The 22,190-nt window shown below is 42.3% G+C and overlaps 1 protein-coding gene across 1 annotated transcript; it reads right to left on the bottom strand.

The window, feature by feature from the left end:
- Positions 1-46: 46 nt before the first annotated feature.
- On the bottom strand, positions 47-21,859 carry vstm2b (V-set and transmembrane domain containing 2B). The gene is made up of 6 exons (XM_044144010.1): positions 21,759-21,859; positions 21,579-21,633; positions 15,666-15,838; positions 14,324-14,353; positions 13,475-13,910; positions 47-699 (listed from the first exon to the last, which is right to left on the bottom strand). The coding sequence occupies exons 2-6, from the start codon at positions 21,625-21,627 to the stop codon at positions 611-613; spliced, it is 777 nt and encodes a 258-aa protein (XP_043999945.1). The 5' UTR covers positions 21,628-21,633; positions 21,759-21,859; the 3' UTR covers positions 47-610.
- Between the last annotated feature and the right edge of the window lie 331 nt (positions 21,860-22,190).

The following is a 22,190-nucleotide window of genomic DNA, read 5'->3' as shown; positions in this document are numbered from 1 at the left end:
CATTGTAGGAAGTATTTGATAATAACAATACTAAGGTGCATCTTGCTGAAAATATATTATCATAAATTTGTTTTTATTATGTAACAGAGTATTGGGGTACACCAAATGTATTTGTGGAGAAATGGGTAGACGTTAAACTCAAACGCATTTTGAACAATAGGTCTGTTTACTGAGGAGGTGTGACGATGATCAAGCTGTGGAGAAATAGACATCGGAAGTGATATGCCATGCTAATTAAACTTCAAGAACAAAGAACAAAGAATAATGGAAGTCTCTTGAAGAGCTGGCTTTCAGTCCTCTGATGGTCACACAGTGGAGAGGCTGACAAGAACATGAGAAAGTGTGAAGCAGACCACATCCATTCTGCTGCTCTGGCTCCTTGGGGAACTGTACTGATGCTCTCTTTAATCTCTAAGCTAGTTTCTCTTGTCCACATTCTTAACAGTTACCGGTCCTGCTGCTACATGTCCATGGCAGATCTGTCTCCTATCTGTGCATGGCTCCCACAGCTGGACCCGGCTCTCCCTGCTGGTCTCTGATTGTTGCTTGGTTTCAGTTTGGTTTTGAAAGTAAAAACCTGTAAGCCCAACTGCAATTCTGTAGAGTTTCTTCAATGGGCCAACAGTATAAATATGAGTTTATGCAAGAAAAGAAGAGTGATGAAGCAGAGAGGGTCCATAGTGCTCATCATGCTGCAGGCTGAATGAAAGACAGAGACAAGGGAAAAGCATTAGAACACACTGGAATGATGTGAGTCAACTTTACACTGTATCTATATTCATGAGAAATAAACACTGTGTTAGGATCCTGGGTTGTTTTGAAGTTTTTTTATTATTCTTTGTTCATTGGTGTCTTTCTTTCTGTGCTTTTACTTTTGTTTTACTTTAGTTCTGTCCATCTTTGTGATTCATGTTTATTTCTTGCGTGTAGTTATATTTAGTTACTATAGTTTAATTTATGTCTAGTTATTCCTTAGTGTAGGATTTATTTCTTGTTCCCTGTGTACTCTACCTCGTCCCCTGTGGTAATCCCTCTCTCTCTCTTTCTCTCTTCGGCTGGCCTTCTGCTCTCTCCCTTCACACCCAGAACCCTTTTCTAACCAGCCATCTGTTCCTTCTTCAGTAATCAACGTCCCCAGTATATATAAAACTCAGTTCCTCCTTGCTGGTTCCTCCTGTCAAACCCTGTTAAATCATGTCCAATCCCATTACCTCCCTGTTGTTCCTGTTATTTCTGTTCTACTCTGGCTCCCTGCACCCTTCATGGTTTTTTGTATTTTCATTTTTCATTTAATATTCAAAATTAACTCAAAGTCTCAGCCTTCTGCATTTGGTTCCAAAACCAACACACATCATGACACACAGTCATAAAATGAGTCATTTATTTGTTATGTCTTAAATAATGTAAAGCTGCAGTGTGTAACTTTTGTTAAAAATACGTTTTTTTTTTTTTTTTTAAAAAAAACTTTTTTGCAAAAGAAAAATAATTGCGTTAAACTGTTAAAACTTTTTAACAGTTTTATTTGTTAAAACTGTCACCCTGTGGTGACAGCATGAAACAGATAATCTGTGAAAAAATTTAGTTCTGCCTTCTCTCTGTGCGCTTACTATCATTTACAGAACTACATAAATCAGTTAGAAACAACCAATCAGAGCCAGGAGGAGGGTGTTAGCGCTGTCAATCACTCTTATGTTGGAGGAAGACCTTGTCTGTATTTAAATAGAGCAGTGAAAAGGCACTTACTCCCTTGAACAAAATGCCTTATCCTACAGGCTGTAAAAAGACACAGCCTGTAGGCTGTGTCCCTTTTCACATGTGCCTTATTGAGAAAATTGAAAAAGTAAATTTTCTCAATTCCTAAATTCCAACCTGTTTTTTCGTTTTTTTTAAAGAAACTTCAATAAATCTTCTCTAAATCATTTAACTCAAGTTGTGAATTAACTGGAAGGATATTTTAAATGTCATTTACGTAATAAAAATAACTCACATTTATTAAATCTTAATTTAAATTTAAATTTTAAATTGAAAAATGTTTCATATTCAAAAATAGGAAACAATACAAACATAATGTTTTCTTCTAATTTGCAGTCAAGGTTTTCATGTCTCTGATCATTCATTTTGTGTTGCAGTTCTAAATTATAGATATTTCTGAAGTCATCTACATTTTGATGTTCCTCATGGGTCTAGTTTGGGGCCCTTATTATGATTTACATGCTCCCTGGTCAACATATTCTGAGCACATTTAAATAAGCTCCTCCCTATGCAGATAATATTCATTTATGCATTTCTTCTAAGCATCATGAAGTATTGAAACTGTGAGGCTGCATGTAAAAAGCTGAATGGCATACTTTTTCTCCAACTTAATAAAAAAATATATATATATATTTTTTTGCTTCAGAAAAGATTACACCTTTAATAATGGGACTGTAGTTTTACAATCCATCCATCCATTTTCTATTCACCCTTTGTCCCTAATACAAAGTGTGTAAGAACACAGAAAGGTGTTCTCTCCTCCAGGAATGTAAATCTCTTCCTGTTTTTGCATCCTTGGGACTTGTTGAAGCTGTTTCCTGACACAACATCTAAGCTCAAACCTTTTTTACTTGTGTGCCTTCAGATGACTTTTATATATAAATACTGCAGTTGGATGGATCTGTGAGAATATGCTGAGTTCTACATTTGAGTTCTTCTGAAGCATGAAACATTATGAACAGAACAAACTTTCAGAAAACTGTCCTGCTCATTAAATTATAAAATATTTATTTCAGCTACTCAATGAACCATGATTCTAGGGACTAGATATGTACATCCACAACTCCACATCAGAATTGAATGTTAAGTATAGTTAACTTTACACAACAGTAATTACTTAATCATGAAAGTTGACATTAAGAATGGAGAAATTAAAAGTAAGAGATAAAAATAGCAGTCCAAAGATGGCTGGTATTTTACCTCAGAGGCAGGTCAGCTGTCAGGAAGCACCACTCAAACTATTGCCACTTAAAATTACAGTGAAATGGGGATGATAGATGCCAAAGGCAATTGGGCTAACATCAGCAAGCTGAAACTGAGAATATGTTGAGTTCAGCTTGATCAGACTGAGAGCAGACTGTCTGTGTGCTTCCACCAGATCATTTTGTTAATCTGTCAACTAAAAACTCTGAATCAGGACCTCGGGGACTCTGTCTGTGAAGCTAATGCTAATGTTAGCATAAAATGTGCTCTAGTCTTGTGGAGAATGTGTCATTTGAGCCTGCAAGTCCACTCAGTGCTTTTTATTCAGTCTTAGAGTTGTAGCCAGTCAGCAGTTGTTTCTAAATTCATTTGAGCCTTTGTGTCCTTAAAATACCAGGACAAGTTGACAACTTAGGTGAAGCTTTTCATTTTTACCAGAGATAAATGATTCACTGTGTTGCCCTGACTGACGTGGATCTTCATGGAGACAGACGACTTGCTCTCCAGATGTTTGGCAGTGCTACAGGGTACAATGGTGATGGATTAAAGGGGAGAAATAAAAATGTGAGAAGTACTTTGAGGCACACAGCAGCTCATCTCTCCTACACTGCTCTATCCATCCAGCACTTTTGTGACAATCAGATGACATTGCAGAAAAGTAACAGTTTCTGTATTTTTCGAGCAGAACCTTCCATGATTGCTCACTGTGTCAGAGGTTATTTTCTGGGGACCTGTGAGCTGAAATAACCCTTCAGTTTTGCCAGTTGATCTGATGATAAATGCTTCCAAATCACCATTCAGAGGAAAAACTGCTGAAGACACTACTCCTGGCCAATCAAAAAAAAAAAAAAAAACATTCACAGAAGAAGTTTACCTGCTTTTCATTCAGGTTGTGCTACTGGCTGTCCTCATGAAGCGTGTCGGAGAGCGGTGGTAATAACAAAAAGATGAAGCTTAAAATCACTATGCTGGAGGCATAATAGTAATAAGACTGAGTTGTTTCAATGTGGAACAACTCAGCAATAAAAATATGTAAATATTACTAAATATAAATCTCTAAACAGTTGTATTTAACTCTCACCTTTCCATGCTTTCCAATCTTAACTCCAATCTAACATGACATTTTGGGAACAAGTGACATTACTGACCTGACCAAACATTATACATTAAGATATGCCCATTTTAATTTATTACAAAGTTAAGGAGAGGTGGCAGCCCTCTCCTTGGGCTGCCACCTTATCGTGGTGGTGGGGTTTGAGTGCTCCAATGATCCTGGGAGCTATGCTGTCCGGGGCTTCATGCCCCTGGTAGGGTCACCCAAGGCAGACAGATCCCAGGTGAGGGGTCAGACAAAGTGCAGCCCGAAGACCCCAATGATGGATTCAAACTTTAGACTACGTGTTCCCTCGCCCGGACGCGGGTCACCGGGGCCCCACTCTGGAGCCAGGCCTGGAGGGGGGGCACGACGGCGAGCGTCTGGTGGCCGGGCTTTTACCCATGGAGCCCAGCCGGGCACAGCCCGAAGAGGAAACATGGGTCCCCCCTCCCATGGGCCCACCACCTGTGAGAGGGGCCAACGGGGTCGGGTGCATTGTGTTATGGGTGGCAGCCGAGGGAGGGGACCCTGGCGGTCCGATCCGTGGTTGCAGAAGCTAGCTCTTGGGACGTGGAATGTCACCTCTCTGGTGGGGAAGGAGCCAGAGCTAGTATGTGAGGCTGAGAGGTTCCGGATAGAAATAGTCGGTCTCACCTCAATGCATGGCTCTGGTTCTGGAACCAGTCTCCTTGAGAGGGGCTGGACATACTTCCACTCTGGAGTTGCCCAAGGTGAGAGGCGTCGGGCAGGAGTGAGCATACTTGTTGCTCCCCATCTCGGCGCCTGTACGTTGGAGTTTACCCCGGTGAACAAGAGGGTAGCCTCCCTCCGCCTACGGGTGGGGGGACGGGTCCTGACTGTCGTTTGTGCTTACGGGCCGAATGACAGTTCAGATTACACACCCTTTTTGGAGTCCCTAGAGGGGGTACTGGAGAGTGCTCCACCTGGGGACTCCCTTGTTCTGCTGGGGGACTTCAACGCTCACGTGGGCAATGACAGTGAGGCCTGGAGGGGCGTGGTTGGGAGGAACGGCCCCCCCGATCTGAACTCGAGTGGCGTTCTGTTGTTGGACTTCTGTACTCGTCATGGATTGTCCATAACGAACACCATGTTCAAGCATAAGGGTGTCCATATGTGCACTTGGCACCAGGACACACTAGGCCGCAGTTCGATGATCGACTTTGTCCTCGTTTCATCGGACCTGCGGCCGTATGTCTTGGACACTTGGGTGAAGAAAGGTGCGGAGCTGTCCACTGACCACTACCTGGTGGTGAGTTGGCTCCGCTGGTGGTGGAGGATGCCGGTCAGACCTGGCAGGCCCAAACGTGTTGTGAGGGTCTGCTGGGAACGTCTGGTGGAATCCCCTGTGAGACGAAGCTTTAACTCCCACCTCCGGCAGAACTTCGAACACGTCCCAGGGGAGGTGGGGGACATGGAGTCTGAGTGGACCGTGTTCCGTGCCTCCATTGTCGAGGCGGCTCATCTGAGCTGTGGCCGCAAGGTTGTCGGTGCCTGTCGCGGCGGCAACCCTCGAACCCGTTGGTGGACACCTTCGGTGAGGGAAGCCGTCAGACTGAAGAAGGAGTCCTGTCGCGCCTTTTTGGCCTGTGGGTCTCCGGAAGCAGCTAATGGGTACTGGCGGGCAAAGCGGCATGCGGCTCGGGTGGTTGCAGAGGCAAAAACTCGGGTGTGGGAGGAGTTCGGAGAGGCCATGGAGAAAGACTTCCGTACGGCTTCGAGGCGATTCTGGTCCACCATCCGGCGTCTCAGGAGGGGGAAGCAGTGCAGCACCAACACTGTCTACAGTGAGGATGGTGTGGGTCAGTGGGCAGAATACTTCGAAGACCTCCTCAATCCCACCAACATGCCTTCTATTTTGGAAGCTGAGCCTGGGGACTCTGGGTTGGGCTCTCCAATCTCTGGGGTCGAGGTCGCCGAGGTGGTTAAAAAGCTCCTCGGTGGCAGGGCCCCGGGGGTGGATGAGATCCGCCCGGAGTTCCTCAAGGATCTGGATGTTGTAGGGTTGTGTTGGCTAACGCGACTCTTCAATATCGCATGGACATTGGGTGCAGTGTTCCCCTGGATTGGCAGACCGGGTTGGTGGTCCCCTTGTTCAAAAAGGGGGACCGGAGGGTGTGCTCCAATTACAGGGGGGTCACACTCTTAAGCCTCCCAGGCAAGGTCTATTCGGGGGTTCTGGAGAGGAGGGTCCGTCAGATTGTCGAACCTCGGATTCAGGAAGAGCAGTGTGGTTTTCGTCCTGGTCGTGGAACACTGGACCAGCTCTACACCCTCAGCAGGGTCCTGGAGGGTTCTGGGAGTTCGCCCAACCAGTCTACATGTGTTTTGTGGACTTGGAGAAGGCGTTCGACCGTGTCCCTCAGGGAGCCCTGTGGGGGGTTCTCCGGGAGTATGGGGTACCGGGCTCCTTGATACGGGCTGTCAGGTCTCTGTATGACCGGTGTCAGAGTCTGGTCCGCATTGCCGGCAGTAAGTCGGGCTCGTTTCCGGTGAGAGTTGGACTCCGCCAGGGCTGCCCTTTGTCACCGATTCTGTTCATTACTTTTATGGACAGAATTTCTAGGCACAGCCAGGGTGTTGAGGGGATCCGTTTTGGTGGCCTTAGGATTGCATCTCTGCTTTTTGCGGATGATGTGGTCCTTTTGGCTTCATCGGGACGTGATCTGCAGCTCTCGCTGGAGCGGTTCGCAGCCGAGTTTGAAGCGGCTGGGATGGCGATCAGTGCCTCCAAATCCGAGGCCATGGTCTTGAGCCGGAAAAGGGTAGAGTGCCTTCTCCGGGTCAGGGGGGGTGTCCTGCCCCAAGTGGAGGAGTTTAAGTATCTCGGGATCTTGTTCACGAATGGGGGAAGAAGGGAGCGGGAGATCGACAGGCGGATTGGTGCAGCGTCTGCCGTCAAGCGGGCGTTGTACCGGTCCGTCGTGGTGAAGAGAGAGCTGAGCCAAAAAGCGAAGCTCTTGATTTACCGGTTGATCTACGTTCCCACCCTCATCTATGGTCATGAGCTTTGGGTCATGACCGAAAGAACGAGATCACGGATAGAAGCGGCCGAAATGGGTTTTCTCCGTAGGGTGGCTGGGCTCTCCCTTAGAGATAGGGTGAGAAGCTCAGTCATCCGGGAGGGACTCAGAGTAGAGCCGCTGCTCCTTCACGTTGAGAGGGGCCAGTTGAGGTGGCTGGGGCATCTGGTCAGGATGCCTCCTGGACGCCTCCCTGGTGAGGTGTTCTGGGCACGTCCCACCGGGAGGAGACCCCGGGGAAGACCCAGGACACGCTGGAGGGACTTTGTCTCTCGGCTGGCCTGGGAACGCCTTGGGATTCCTCTGGAGGAGCTGGTGGAAGTGGCTGGGGAGAGGGAAGTCTGGGCCTCCCTTCTGAAGCTGCTACCCCCACGACCCGACCCCGGATGGATGGACAAAGTTAATATGCCCGTCATAAAGGGACGTTGAGTTGGGGGGGGGGGGCGGGGGGGACTCTTCCTCACAGGACAATTCTTTTGACTTGCTTTATCTTCAACATCCATGTGGATCTGTGATGTTTTTTGTTAATGTTCAGTTTTCTTTAAGTACCATAATATTGAACTTTAGTCGTGGTGTTTTGTATTTTGGTTTAAATGCATAAATATTGTCAGTAGTCTGGCTGCATTGATCTGTCCTGTTCAATTTGTGGAACATGCAGCAGAAGAATATCATCTGCACCAGCTTTTCGTCTTCTGGGCTTTACAGACACGCTGCAGAGCATCACAACATAACGGTGAGTTGGTGCACTGGAATCACTCAGTAATTATGCAGCTTAAAATATGCACTGCTGTAGAATATATTGCATTTTAATATTTTTACTTTATATTCTTTAAATGTTAGAAATATTTGCCTTCTATAACTGTATTTATGCCTTCCATTTTGATGTGTCTGTGTCCCATTTTGCACCTGCTTTTCAAACATTCTCAATATAGATATAGAATGTTTGAAAAACAGCAAAGATTAGGTTTAATAAATTGCAGATGGTAAGTCATTATATTTGTATTTCCCTCTCCCAGTGTTTTGAACTTTTTGCTTTATTGCGCCTGCTATTCTCCTCAGTTTGCTGATGCAGTCCTGTACGCATGTTGATCAGGTTTGCACCTGTTTTTGTACACGCAAACCTTCTGAAGAATAAAAAGACTTAGGGTTCTAGCAAAGTCTCATTACCAGACGGCTGCTGTTGTAAGCTGTGAGGTAACAACTCTCTACAGCTCCAAGGAAACATCAGTGGGGAAGCCCACACTAAAAAAATGAAACGCCAACATTCACATGCAGATGAGTTGTTCTCTGGTTGTGATTAATGGATGCTCATAGAGGAGCAATTCAGTTCATTAAATAGGAATACAAATCATGACAAGGAAGCCTAATGATGTCTTCTAATACATGAACAGAGAACGAGGGATTTTTTATTCATAAAAATCCACAATTAGTGGCAAAGCCCACAAGTGAACTGCCATGTTCATGCAGCACATCATAAAACAGTAAAAGAAGAGGAGTGGGGGAGGAAACTGCTGATTCATAAGCCACAATAATTCATGTGGATCAAAGAGGGCAGCACAGGATCATCTGGATAAGGATTAAAGCAAAGACTATGATCAGCCATTTTGGTTCAGATGCCTACAAAGCTGTGCTCCAAGTTACACTAGGTCACTTCTGTATTGACCGATATTTGCCAGAACAGTATGCATGCAAATGTTAGAGATGCAGCTGCCAGGAAACAAAGAGGTGTGTGGATGAAGTTAGAGGATTTGGAGGAGAAGCCAGAGTTAGATGGAAGAGGATGACTCACTGTGGTGATCACTGAAAAGAGATATGAAATTTGCTGCTATCTAAATAGCTGGAAAGTTGTGTTTTCTATATTGTTGTTGACCAATCACTTTATCATAGATTGTAATATTTTTAAAGATGCATAATAGCAAGTAATTTAATATTTTTTATGGTGTTCAACCAGTATCATCTGGGAGGGGGGCAAGTATTGAAAATCAGCCTTCGCCTGCACGTGGATGCATTTTATCCCTGCATACTGTCCATCTTGAGGTAATTAAATTAAACAAATACATTTTGCAAATAGATTACATCCCATCATTCTTCATAGCTGCCTAAATCAATCCCAATTGATGAGGCAGTAAAGGTTCCATCACCGCTGTCAGTCCCTGAAACCTAAGGCCACAACTGTTGGGGCTGTAAGCGTTTATGCACCGCTTCAGTAATCATCCAGAGCACAAAAAACAGATGCAGGTTACATAAATGAACAGTGATCGCATGGAATTGTAGCTGTATAGTCTTATTTTGGCACAGAGTTCACCACAGAGTTCAAATGTACACAAGATAATGTTTGTTCTGAGAAAAAAAACAACCTTACTATTTATTTTTGAAGCCTATTTAGACAATTTTATTCCCAGCAAAAGGGGAGGTTTGACTGCTGGGGACCAATCTGATGAATTGAAACCACAAGTATTTAACAGTAAGGTATTCTCCATTTGCTGACTGGAACAGAGAATACCTGAAACAAGTACGGCCTAGTTCCACGTTACACAAAACACCAACATCTCAAAGTGCCTGCATAAGCAGATATTGCTAAGTAAAAAAATGGTTGGTAGGATCCTAGTTGAATAAACCTATTAGCTGTAAACACATCAAATATTATTTTACTAAATAGTGTTATAAAATATCTGCCAATGATTTGTATTTATAGTTACTTTGATGGGGCTGTACAGTGGTGCAGTTGGTAGAGCTGCTGCCTTGCAGCAAGAAGGTCCTGGGTTCGATTCCCGGCCCGGGGTCTTTCTGCATGGAATTTGCATGTTCTCCCTGTGCATGGTGGGTTCTCTCCGGGTTCTCCAGCTTCCTCCCACAGTCCAAAAACATGACTGTCAGGTTAATTGGTTTCTCTAAATTCTCCCTAGGTGTGAGTGTGTGTGTGAATGGTTGTTAGGGTTAGGGTTAAGTCTTTGTGTTGCCCTGCGACAGACTGGCGACCTGTCCAGGGTGAACCCGCCTCTCGCCCGGGACTCAGCTGGAGATAGACACCAGCAACCCTCCCGACCCCATTTAGGGAAGAAGGGTGTTCAGATAATGGATGGATTATGGGTTACTTTGATGTTAATACAAAGACTGAGAGGGACATGAGAGAACACAGATGAGTGTTAACATTCCCATTAAATTTTGTCTTGTTTCAAGATGTCATGCAATTGTTATGGAATTAACCAATCTGCTTTTTATTAGGCAAAGGCATTTATAAAAATCAAAGATTCCTTTTCACTTCATTCAGAAGTAATGACATAAATTTAAAGAGTGTCTGCTGAGATATTAAAAATATATATTTATATTACATAATGAAAAGGAAAACACTGATCTTTGTTTATGCCTTATTCTGGTATCATTGATGGCTTTTTAGCAGCACTAACGCAGCCTGGTGTCAGTTCTAGATTCCAGTTCCTTACAGATCGTATCATTAGTTCAGTTTATACATGGATGTTGAACTTTTTTTTGTCAGGAATGATAAAATATGATAAGAAAGATTAGTATACTTTCAACCCCTATCCTTGCTTTTGCAATAAAATATAATTTCCTTCAGAGTTGTTTCTAGTGCTTCTTCTGAGTAGCAACCGAAGCAGTGTCCTGGTTACCGATAGCAACCCACTGCACAGCATACTCCAACAATAGGCCTGTCACAATAACAAATTTTGCTGAACGATTAATTGTCTCAAAAATTATTGCGATAAACGATAATATTGTTTGAAGACCTTTTCACTGATTTAATGGAAAAGACGTAATAATGCATGTGCTTTATAGATACACTTTATTTTCAAAAGAACACTTAACACTGGACTGTGACAGACTGGCGACCTGTCCAGGGTGACCCCGCCTCTCGCCCGGAACGCAGCTGGAGATAGGCACCAGCAACCCTCCTGACCCCATTAGGGAAGAAGGGTGTAAGAAAATGGATGGATGGACTTAACACTGGAACTGATCAAATAAACAAAACAACCAAAAACAAAAATAAAGTGGATTCTCAGTCTCCTCTAACAAAAATGTACTTGAATAAAAACACCAAAGTGTAAATAAATACTGCATTCAACCAAAAGAGTGCAGATTATGAAGTCTGTATCCCATATTGCCCTTCAGTAATCATTAGATTTAAATAGAGAAGATGGGCACATTCGTTAACGTGACATAAATAGTTTATAATGATCATCAGTGTCATCAACAGAAAGAGAAAAAGGCCATAAGAGACGATAAAGGCAATAATTAAAATGATGTTGATAGTTTCAATTTATCTACGATTAATTGATTTATCGTTTATCGTGACAGGCCTATCTAACAATAAACAAAGTGAACCATTAGTGCAGTCTGCTGAACACTGGATGAACTAACATCAGTCCCACTGACATCTGACAATAGCTAGCTTGCATCAGAAGGTGATGGAACTTTAACAGTGCTAGTGCTAACGGTACAGCTGAAGTAACGGCAGGAGATGATTGAACTGCAGACCTGTGTAAAACATCTTTTCTGGAATGAAGTCAAACAAAGGCATACACTGATATTTTTCAAAATAAAAGTAGTTTTTTAAAAATGAAACTCTCTACAAACTGTAGTGAAAATGAGAACTGGTCATGTAAGTGGGAGATGCCACTCCTGCTCTGACCCCTGGAAGGGCTTCAGCACACAGGGCAGCAACTTTCACTGGCTTCAGTCATCCAGCAACACACAGAGACAAGATGGATGCATGAACACCTGAGTGAGCCAAGGCTGGATCCATCATGACAACTTACAGCAGTGGTGCACAAACGTTTTGTCCTTAGGGCCACAACTGGAAAATTTTAGCACCTCACGGGCCAAACAATTCATTTACTCAAAACTGCAAAAATGACTGTATTTTGTAATTTTTCTTTGTTTGTTTTGTTTTACCTGCTCGATAATAAACAACGTTTTAATGAAACCTAAAATTGTTAAAGATCCAAATTATAAAAAAGTGGTCTTATTTAAAAAAACAAAACAAAAAAAAAAAACAACAGACAATATCAACAATTTTGGAGGTTATTGGTTATCTTCTAATTTGTTGGCTACATTTTTAATGTTCTTAACTTGTGGCTGGGGGACTGATCAAAATCATTTCAAGGGCCACAAATGGCCCCGGGCCACACTCTGGACACTCCTGGTTTTCAGTATTTAAATGTCAGTTTGATTTTTCTTCCAGACTGGTGGCTCTTTGCCTCAGCAGCCGGCCGGACAAAAATCTACAAGCCTGCTTAGAGTTTTAATTATTTGTGAGCATGCTCCCACAAACAGAAGTAGGGCAGGAGAAAGCAATGAGGTGGTAGATTACAACCCTCAGCCTCATACCATCTGCTCTGCAGCTGGCACAGGTGGATAAAAATGGGTTTCAAACATCTATATACGAGTGAACTAAAGCTTTTCTCCTTGACCAAAAGGTTTGAAATGTGACAGAGTTCTGGAAAAGGTCAGCATGAAGAAAGATTCATGCAGATTTAGCGCTGCGTTTCACAACTCAAAGCTAACAAGCTCTTATCAAGATAACAAACATTAAATTTTATTTTCTACAACAGAACAAGAGCAGACAGAGCAACGTAGCCACATTATTTGTTGAGTGTGTGTGGCTGCGTGTGTGTGTGTGTGTAGCATTAAATTTGATACATTGCAAGGACCATTTTTCCAACAAATATGACATTGTGGGGGCCGCAAGCCCCTTATGGGGCCCAAGGCCTGGGTGTGATTTGAGTTTAGGTTAGGTCTGGGGTTAGGCATGTACTGGCACCGGATGGGCCCCCAAACTTTTCCAGACTATGGCCCCCCAAGAGACCCCCTTTACAAACGCACAGACAATGCTTCAAAATATGTAAAGAAACATCAACTTTTAATTTTTTTTCTCACTTTTACTCACTATTCAATAGTTATTACATTTGTTTAGCAGATGCTGCCTTAGACCTTCTGATTTCAGTGAACATGAGGTCTCAATGATTTCTGTTTTGTCTAGAAGCTATGCTAGCTTGAGAAGGAAAGCAGTTGGATAAATTTGACTGGCCGCCAATCAGAAAGATGAGAATGGCCAATAATATTTGAATGAATTATCTTAACTCATATTTTAGAATAATGATTGAAAAACAGATGAGAGTTTATGGTTAAAAAAGAGGATTAAAAAATTATGATTAAAATTTCTTAGATTGCATTTGGAAAAAACTGGTTTAGTGTAAGACTCATGGTTTGGTTTTAGAAATGAATGAAAAAGGATGAGAGCCGACACAAAGTCCTTGTGAAAATAGAAAGAAGAACTGTGTGTGTGTTTCTGGTTATAATGTGTGTGTATCTGGTGATGGTACTGCAGCTCTGTTTCAGGCCCAATCGACCTTCCAGTACTCACAAGCTCTGTGCCAGAGGACTGCTGCGATCCCTGGCAGCTGGGAGGCGGCGGACCTGGCCACTGAGGTAGTAGTGGTGGACGACACGGAGGGCAGGAGGTCAGACTGGGCCAGCTGAGGAACCCGTTGCTTCTCCTGCCCTTCCCTGGATCCTCCTGTCAGTCCCTGGCTGGGTTTGGAAGTGACTCCTCCCACTTGGCCCCCTCCCAGAGCTGCGTTGGTATTCCTTAGCAACCAGCGGTTCTGAATGTGTGACACAGCCTCCTCTGCCACCATGCCGCCTCCCGCAGTGATGGTCAGCGTAGCATGAACTGTAAAGTCCTGATCCTCTTCAGCCCACAGATCAGACACACGGCACTCATACACCCCCCCGTCCTCCTTCTTCACTTTGGACAGGCTGAGGCGGTGGGAGATGGCGTTCCCCTGAACACGCACAGTCTGAAAGCCCAAGGCAGAGACATGTGGAAGTATTACAAAGCTGGCTAACGTTTGGATAACAGCTGGTTTTAGGAGCCATTAATCATGGGCTTAATGAGGCTGGCTTCATGTTCTATAACTGGGTGGAGGGGAGGGAGGCTCCAGCACCAAATAATGATACTTTGTTGACTGATAGTCATTCTCATAAAACCTCAGAATGAACCTTTTCCTTGACTAAAATGTGACAACTGGACCTGAGCAAGTTTAAAAGTAGAAGGAGAAAAGTTATGTTAGCAGAAATGGGTAAATAAAGAATGAAATGAGGTTCTGATGCCAATGCTCAAACTCATCTCTTTAATAAACAGAGTTACTGTTTACTAGGAGCTGTATTTTTCTAGCTTGTTTTGCTCAGTTTTATAAAAGTGGTCACTTACACTTATTTTTGTAGCTTCTCTTAAGCTGCCCTGAAACGACAAAGTATATTGAGTTAAACAGAAAGAGTTCGTACATAAATAAAAACAAGCAAACAAACAAACAAGCAAACAACACATAAACACCTTGTTGAAGGAATTTCAAACAGGATTTACATTTTGTTCACTGGAAACAGCAACAGAAGAAATGTTGCAGATGTGACTGCATCTCCCAGACCAATGAGTTGGCAAAAAAATCTGTTCCTTCCAGTTTAATTGTCACGGTCCCAGAAAGAGTTTAGGGCAACATTGCTGCAACATCCCATCATTACGCCGTCAAGTGGAGGGTCTGAATGTGATGGTTACTGACTCAAGGGCCCTTCCTGCAGTCAGGATGCTATTGTCCTGGTACTCACTTGACTCAGTTCAAACAGATGCAGCAACAGTGGAACATATGACAATGTTAGGATGGAGATAAACTGGAATAGATGTCTTGGAACAACTGCTTAAAGGGACAGTATTATGTGTTTTCCAGGATCATTTTATAGCACAATTGAGAAACTATGTTACCTTCAGTTAGCATAAAAATGTTTTATATTTCAAATATGACTTAAAATAAATTTGACATTATAATTTCATGCCTTGACATCGGACCTTTGTCTCTTTAAAAACGCCTGCTCTTTGTGAAACTCCAGCATGAAAAGTTATTACAACATGGCTGCTCTGTTAACCCTTTAACAATGTTTTTCCCAGCGTTGCTCTGAGAAGCAGCTTGTATAATGAGATCAGCAGATACGTAGTTCCACCAGGTGTTTGCTAATAGATGCTGGCTAGAAGGAGCTGAATGGAAGAGTCGCAAAGGCAGGATGGCCTGTGAGGCAGAAGCTCAGTAGCTTGGAAATATTTTACACAACTGAATGGTTGCCATGGAAATTAAAGGATTTCTCAAACATGCATGAAAGAAACAAAGCAACACTTCAGGTATGTTTATAATGAGGGAATAACATTATAACATGGTGTAAAGCTAAAAAAAAAAAAAAAAAAAAAAAAAATCAGTTTTACATAAATCCTGTCCCTCTAAACAGGTTAAAGCTCCAAAGACTAAAAACTGTCTGGACTTTCTTGATGGATAGAGATACTGTATATTTTGTGGTAGGGAGCATTCTGTTCCTGATGGTATGTTTAAAAAATGTCTAAATGCTCCATAGTTATGAAAGCTGAAACTGGTAGCTATTTGGTCTATTTTCTATATTTATAGAAATTTGTCAGATGTCTAAAAGTTGACCTGCTATTGGGGAACACGTTTCTTGGGACATGTTTGACACGTCTTAGGAATGTCTGACGGACCAGGTGGGGCTGCAGGTACCTTGGCCCTGTTCTGCAGCTCATCAGGTCCTTCTTTGGGGCCGTCCATCTTGATGTACCACCACTGAATTTCCAAAGACATGGGAGCAGAGCTGAGGGCTTTGAAGGCGCAGGCCATCTCCACGTCCTCTCCTTCCCCAACGCTCACATCCTTCGGGACTTCAGTGAACACGGCTTCGGTTCCATGCATGAAGAGAAAAACAGTAGATGTATAAGTAGCTATTAACTGAAACTGGATTTATTTGTTTTCTGAAAGTCCAACAGTATACCCCAACTTCTCCTGACTTTGCTATTCTTAAGCTTTATTATCACATATTATCATTTATTATCATTTGTCTCTCCTTTATCAAATCAAGCCATTAGAACAAAAGCAATTTGATCTGCTCTAATGCTACAGCAGACTGTGCTGCTAAGTTTTACCATTAGAATGAGAAGTGCTGGCTGGTGCAGGTTGCTCTACTGTCTGCTTCAGGTTACTCACCATCTGCATATATCACCAAGGGTGAATTGAGAATGAAATAATAGAAGAGTCTACAGAGTCTGGACTTTTCCATGTCACAGGGAGGCTGGCACTTTCACGGCAGGCATGAAAAGGTCATGGTATGAACCTGGAAGCAATGAGACCCGTCAGCTCCAATAAGTGGGAATTCAGACTGAAGCCCAGCAGCAACATGTAGCTGCCCTGACACCCGGAGCTGGACACTCAGTCTGCCCACACTTCAGCCCGGCAGCAGAGGGGCTGGAAGCAGCGGTGCAGGGAAGCGGCTTTAATCTCCTGCTGATCCAGTGGCTGGGTAATTCCCCACCGAGGCTGTGGGAGGACACAGATAAGTTTCCTGCGGTCAGCGGCGCTCCATCATCAGCCCGACGCCCCGCTGCAGGAAGCCTCTCCTGGGCTGGGCTCAGATCCAAACCCCATCACATCTCTGGCTCCAGAGAGAGCAGGGAGAGGCGGCAGCGTGGGGCTGCAGCAGGCTGAGACCGGGGAGGAGAATTTCTCCCTGCTGAAAATCTGAGTGTGTCCTCACTGCTCCTGTCACGGCGCTGGAGTCCTCCCACTGCTCTGAGCTCAGCTCTCAGCTCTCTCTTCTCTGCAGGCAGCCTGTGGTCTAAGCACACTGTTCTCCTCCTCCTTACTTAACTGGGACTCTAACACTTCTGATGACATCTTACCACCCACAGCTCATACCTACAAATAAAAATATTTCAAATGATGTACACTTTTTGAAAAGCTGTATTTTTTTAGGGAATATTTTGAAACAACTCCAGAGTTCTAAGCCAATGAAAAATGTTAATAAACCTGAGCCTTCACATGTATCAAAGTTAAAAAGTAAGATTATAGCTGTCCTGTCTCTGTGCACAAATATTGAACAAGTGTGCATAATTACTGTGATGTTAAATTTTACTCAAGTGTTACATACAAAGCTAAAAGGATTGTTAAATGCTTCTAATAAATTTTCTGATACAATGAGCCAAAGGGCTACATGAGTAAAACTACATCAGCCTTAACTCCATGTGGGAGTAGCAGCTTATCAGGTGACAGCGACTGAAAACTGATACATATCAAGACTTTTGTACACCTTTAAGTCAACTTTGATGCAAGAGGAATCAGTTCATGACAAACTGGTACAAATTATATGGCAAGAATTCATGCCACAAGACTTGAAGAAAATACTATAACAATTACTAACAGACCAGACTGGATTAATTAAAAATCAGAATGCTATAAGAGCAAGCAACCATGGTTGCGATGTCTTTCTTTTGCATTGGTCCTCCTGTCTCAATCTGCCTTCATCTTTTGGGAAACAGCTGTGAACATGAGTTAAGGGGATTCTCTCATTCTACAGAATCATTGCCTTTTTATGAGATTTTACTTCAGATAATATATCAGATCTTCAAAGCCCCAGCTCTCATCTGCAGCCTTGCAACTTCTTCTGAGGCAAATGTATTATTAACATGACAAAAGCGAGGTGGCCTTTCACTGCCCTGCCATCATTAGCATTTATATAGACCTTGGACAGCAGGGCAGAGTGGTGCACTGTGCAATTCAGTCCAGCATGCTCAAGCAGCAACATCAGTATAGCATTATGTATTCATAACTGGTGGATATGCAGTTCAAGAGCTTCTTTCAGCTCCAGGAATGATACAGGAGCTGACTGCATAGAAAGTTAATCCTGCTAAAATCAATGCAGCTTCATTATGACAGTTGTGATACAATTTGGTTTTAATACCAGGAGACTGGGCAAGAAGCACAAACACAGCGCACAGTAAAATCAGTCCTCAGTTCAGACTAGTTCAACTTGAATGTCTAAATGTTGCCGTTTACTTCACATGACTTCTTTAAGCATGCCAGTGGTTTTTGATCCGTTCTGACAGTGTTACAGCGCCAATCGGTGGCGCTGTAACACTCCTCCAGTCGGTGCAGGGTTATACCATACCTACTGCAGCCTTTTCTGTGGTGATGAACTGGACACATTTTTTCTTAATTGTTCACAAAAATATACTGTTTGTCTCTGTGAGGAGAGAAACCATGAATCCATGTTTCCACATTCAGTTCATCGTTGATATGTGTGTGAAAAAGGTGTTAAATACATTTTGTAGTTTGCCCCTTTCATAAATAAGGGTCCAAGGTTGTTCTTTGATTTCTCCACATCTGAGCATTTTAAGTTTAATTGATACAGTCTTGTTTTTATTCAATTCCTTCACCAGAAACATGTTTGTCCTACAGATGCTTGCAAGTCCAACAATTTACTCACACTGTAAATGAGGATACAAAGATTTCAGCTGGGATGGCAGTGCTGTCAGCGCTGTGCATGTTCAAAATGAATGGAGTTTAAATGAACAGGACAAACCCAGGTCTATCTGCCAGAACGTATAGTATTTTGATTCTTTTAGATTGGAAAAAAAGGACTAAATAAAAACATTTATCTGATAGAAACAAAATAAAAATCAGCGTATGCCAGTGTGACCTGAATGCTCACACTCCTCTGTCACCTTAAAGCAGCGAACAAATTTCCGTGTCAGATCATAAAGACTGCAGCGTCACACAGAATAACATCAAGGTCACACGCAGCAGATGCATCTGAAGCTGAGAAGCTGCTGAGAAAGTTTATTTACATTCCTTGTTGATATGATGAGATATTTATTTTGAGCCTGTGTTGGCAAATTCAGAATTTTCTTTATTAAGGTAGTAATGGTAACAGTGATGATTGTGGTAGGAGTTCATCCTGTAATAGTTGGGTTCCCGGTTCAAATCCCTGCTTTCTCTCTCTTGGTCAAACATCAGGCCTCCCAAGCATTAGCTCAAAATGTTTGTCTGCTCTTCAGATTCAGCTTTAAAAAAATTATGACGTCATATGCAGATTTTTCTGAAGCTTCTCGAGAGTCGTTTTTTTTTCTGTCAACATCCGTTCACCATCCCTGCTAGTACTCACATTGATAAAATCAGACACTAACACTATGTATGCAAAACTGTTTAGTACAGTCATTGTAAACATTCTTTGAATTCAACATTTACTTTTTATGTTTAAATATTTTTGAGTATTTATTCTAAAACCTAGAAGAGCTCAATTTCAACCACTTATAAACAAAATGAAAAGCAAAGAATAACAATTACATTTTAATAGCTTCTTTAAATGTATGATAGTGAACTTTAGAAAGCAGTCATGTTTAAATCATTTGCATTTGATTTAAATTGTGCACAACCGCTGCAAGCAAACTCCAGGCAACCTTTCTCTCAAGTCCTTTAACTGAGAATAAACTGAATTAATCATACAGTGAGTCAGTTTGGGACTTCTCAATTATTTACTTAAGCTTCAATCAGCTGCTGTTTAAACACACACACACACACACGCACACACACCCAGGCATCCACACACACACACACACAAAAGGTTTAAGGGGTGAGTTCTTTAGTTTTGTATTGCTTCCATTGTACTTTTTTCCCAAACAAAAAAGATTCCTCAGTTGTTCCCTTGACAATTTAACACAAATGTCACAGATTACATCTCTAATTTCATTTGCTTTAGAGATATTCCATTTTTCAAAAGCGTTCCTCCATTTTCTGTGAATGGAGGAAAGCTTGTTGAAGAGAAATGTGTTTATTTTAAAACACTGCTCATTCTTGGCTGTATTCATTACTTGGGTATGCGATACCTTGTCCTCATTTCAGATTGGCACAACAAAAAGCATCTAATAAAACGGGATAAACAGATTAAGATTTGAAATGCAGTGTTCAACTTCTGTTTTCAAAAAATGCTGGTCAAAATGTACTGGCATCACAGGACCAGCTTTGTCCTGTGAAGCCTCACAGATAAAGAGCAGAACTGTAACTCCTCTAACATCAGTCCTGGAGAAAAACCGCTACATGAAAACATTCTCAGCATCAGGAGCTGCTTCTACAATACATCCACCAATGGTATAAGAGCTGGTGTATATATGAATTCTGCACCAAAAGTAAAAACGCAATTTGTACAGCACACTTTATTATTATTTGCAATATTAGCAGTAACTGTCATAACAGTAATTCTATTCCTGCATAAAGTTACTTTTCACCACTAGATGGTGACACAGACCTTCACATAATTTTCCTCTTAAATCTGAAGTCACAGTTTCGTTACCAGCAATGTCTTCCCTCATCATAGTTCCCAAAAAACAGACTTTCAGTGTGCTGGACTAATGTCAGAGAGCAGTGTATTCAAATATTAAAACTCATATTGTACAACTGAATAGAGACAAAACCCTGAGCTGATATAAAACCAAACACAAGGCGTCTCTCTGCCTTTGGATGTTCTATCAATATTCTTGGTATTCTCTGGTTAAAGGTTTTCAGGGTCTTAGTTGGGAAGCCTGAATTTATAACAGTTCAGAAATATACAGATGGTGGATTAAAAGCCAGAGAAACATTTGACACCACAGAGATTAGCATAATCTGCGTTTTTTCCTGCTGCACAGAGGATTTCACAACATATGTCTTTACATCCAGACAAATGTGTGTACAGTCTTTTGAACTCATATCTTGAACTCATATCTATCTAGCTATCTATGACAAAGCAATAGTCTTTGATTTAACCTTTAGGCATATGATATAATGATGATAAAACCTTCATATGAAAATATTGTTGTGTTGCTGTAATACTGTGGATCACTGTAGTATTCCACTGTGGATTAGATCGGCCACAGGCATTTATACATCTTTTGCATTATTTCAGACTCCAGTTTTGGAAATGGAATAAACAATAGAGCCACCAGATTGACTGACAGGTGTCATCATGTCAACTGAACATGTGTTGCTGACATTCAAGGTGCATAACAGAAGGGACAGAGCACTGTTATGGACCCACCCCCACCTCAAAAATGAATCCAGCATGGCTGCTCTAGTGATTGCTTTAAGAACTTTCTGTGTGAACCTTTATGTCTGACGCTGCTGCAACACCTGAATTTTCCCTTTGCAGGACAATAAGGGCTGTTTCCATTCTGTTCTATAAAAAATTGGTTTTGCCTATATCCAGGGCAGGGGTGCCCAAAGTGGGTCCTGAAGGCTGGCCTCCTCCATGTTTTAGTTCTCTCCCTGGTTTAACACACCTGGATCCAATGATGGCTTGTTAGAAGGTCTAAGAAGAACATTGACATGCTGGAAAGGTTGTTACTACCACCAGGGAGAGAAATAAAACATGCAGCAGCATGCTGGCCCTCCAGGACCCACTTTGGGCACTCCTGCTCTAGTGTCATCACATCAAGGAATCAATGAAAGGAATTTCCAGTTTCCTCTGGATTACCCGTGGCCATGAATTTTAAGCTACATTTAGATAATCTTTTCAGTCTGGGATTGACATGTTATCTAGGCCTATGGATGTCATCCATATAGGGTTGTATGCAATAGAGTGTGTGTTTTATATTTGTGTGTTTTTCCTACCTTCATTACAGGGTAAGAATGGCAGGTGTGGTCTCCAGCTGGGGCTCATCAAGACCTTAAATATGAGAGCTTAAATAGGGATGGAACCCCTGAGGCTGACACCAGATTTTTAACTCACTTCATGTGGCATTCAGGTTCTTCTTAGATTAGTGGTTGCTAGTTTCAAGTAACAGTACTTACCTTGCCACTCTTTTTCTTCCTTGCAGTCCGTTGCGATGTGGATGTCTCACTCCTGGATCTTCATGATTACCTTCCTTGTCATCACTTATGTTCTATGAATCCTTAAAGAAAATTTATACATGGATGTGCCTTAGCTTTATCTGGGGTCCAGAAGACCCCAAAGCTCTTCACACTACGTTCAGTCATTCATCTATTCACTCACACATTGATGGTATATGCATCTGCTCAGTTGCTGAATGTTTTCATAGTCACTTGGGGACATTGTAATGTTGAGTTGTGTATCATCTAAACAGTTATATCTTAACACCTTACTTAAGAATTAAAAAAGAGCTGTGCCAAGATGGAGTCATGGAATCTCCTGCATATAACTTTTTCTCAGCTCTGAGGTAAAGTTACCTGAAGACCCAAAGGAGTCCTTGTCCTTCAGGCAAG

This window comes from Gambusia affinis, linkage group LG02 (genome assembly GCF_019740435.1).
Source record: "Gambusia affinis linkage group LG02, SWU_Gaff_1.0, whole genome shotgun sequence".
In the NCBI taxonomy this organism is placed as follows: domain Eukaryota; kingdom Metazoa; phylum Chordata; class Actinopteri; order Cyprinodontiformes; family Poeciliidae; genus Gambusia; species Gambusia affinis.
Note: the sequence above shows the minus strand (reverse complement) of the source record. Positions and strands in the feature narration are given on the sequence as shown.

Excerpts from the sequence above, each read along its gene's own strand:
- vstm2b (XM_044144010.1), bottom strand. The coding sequence starts at position 21,627 with ATGAGCCCCAGCTGGAGACCACACCTGCCATTCTTACCCTGTAATGAA. Across the intron at positions 14,354-15,665 it reads AGCTGCAGAACAGGGCCAAG|GGCAGCTTAAGAGAAGCTAC; the intron begins GTACCTGCAGCC and ends TTGTCGTTTCAG. Across the intron at positions 700-13,474 it reads AGTCCTCTGGCACAGAGCTT|CCTGCAGCATGATGAGCACT; the intron begins GTGAGTACTGGA and ends TCTTTCATTCAG.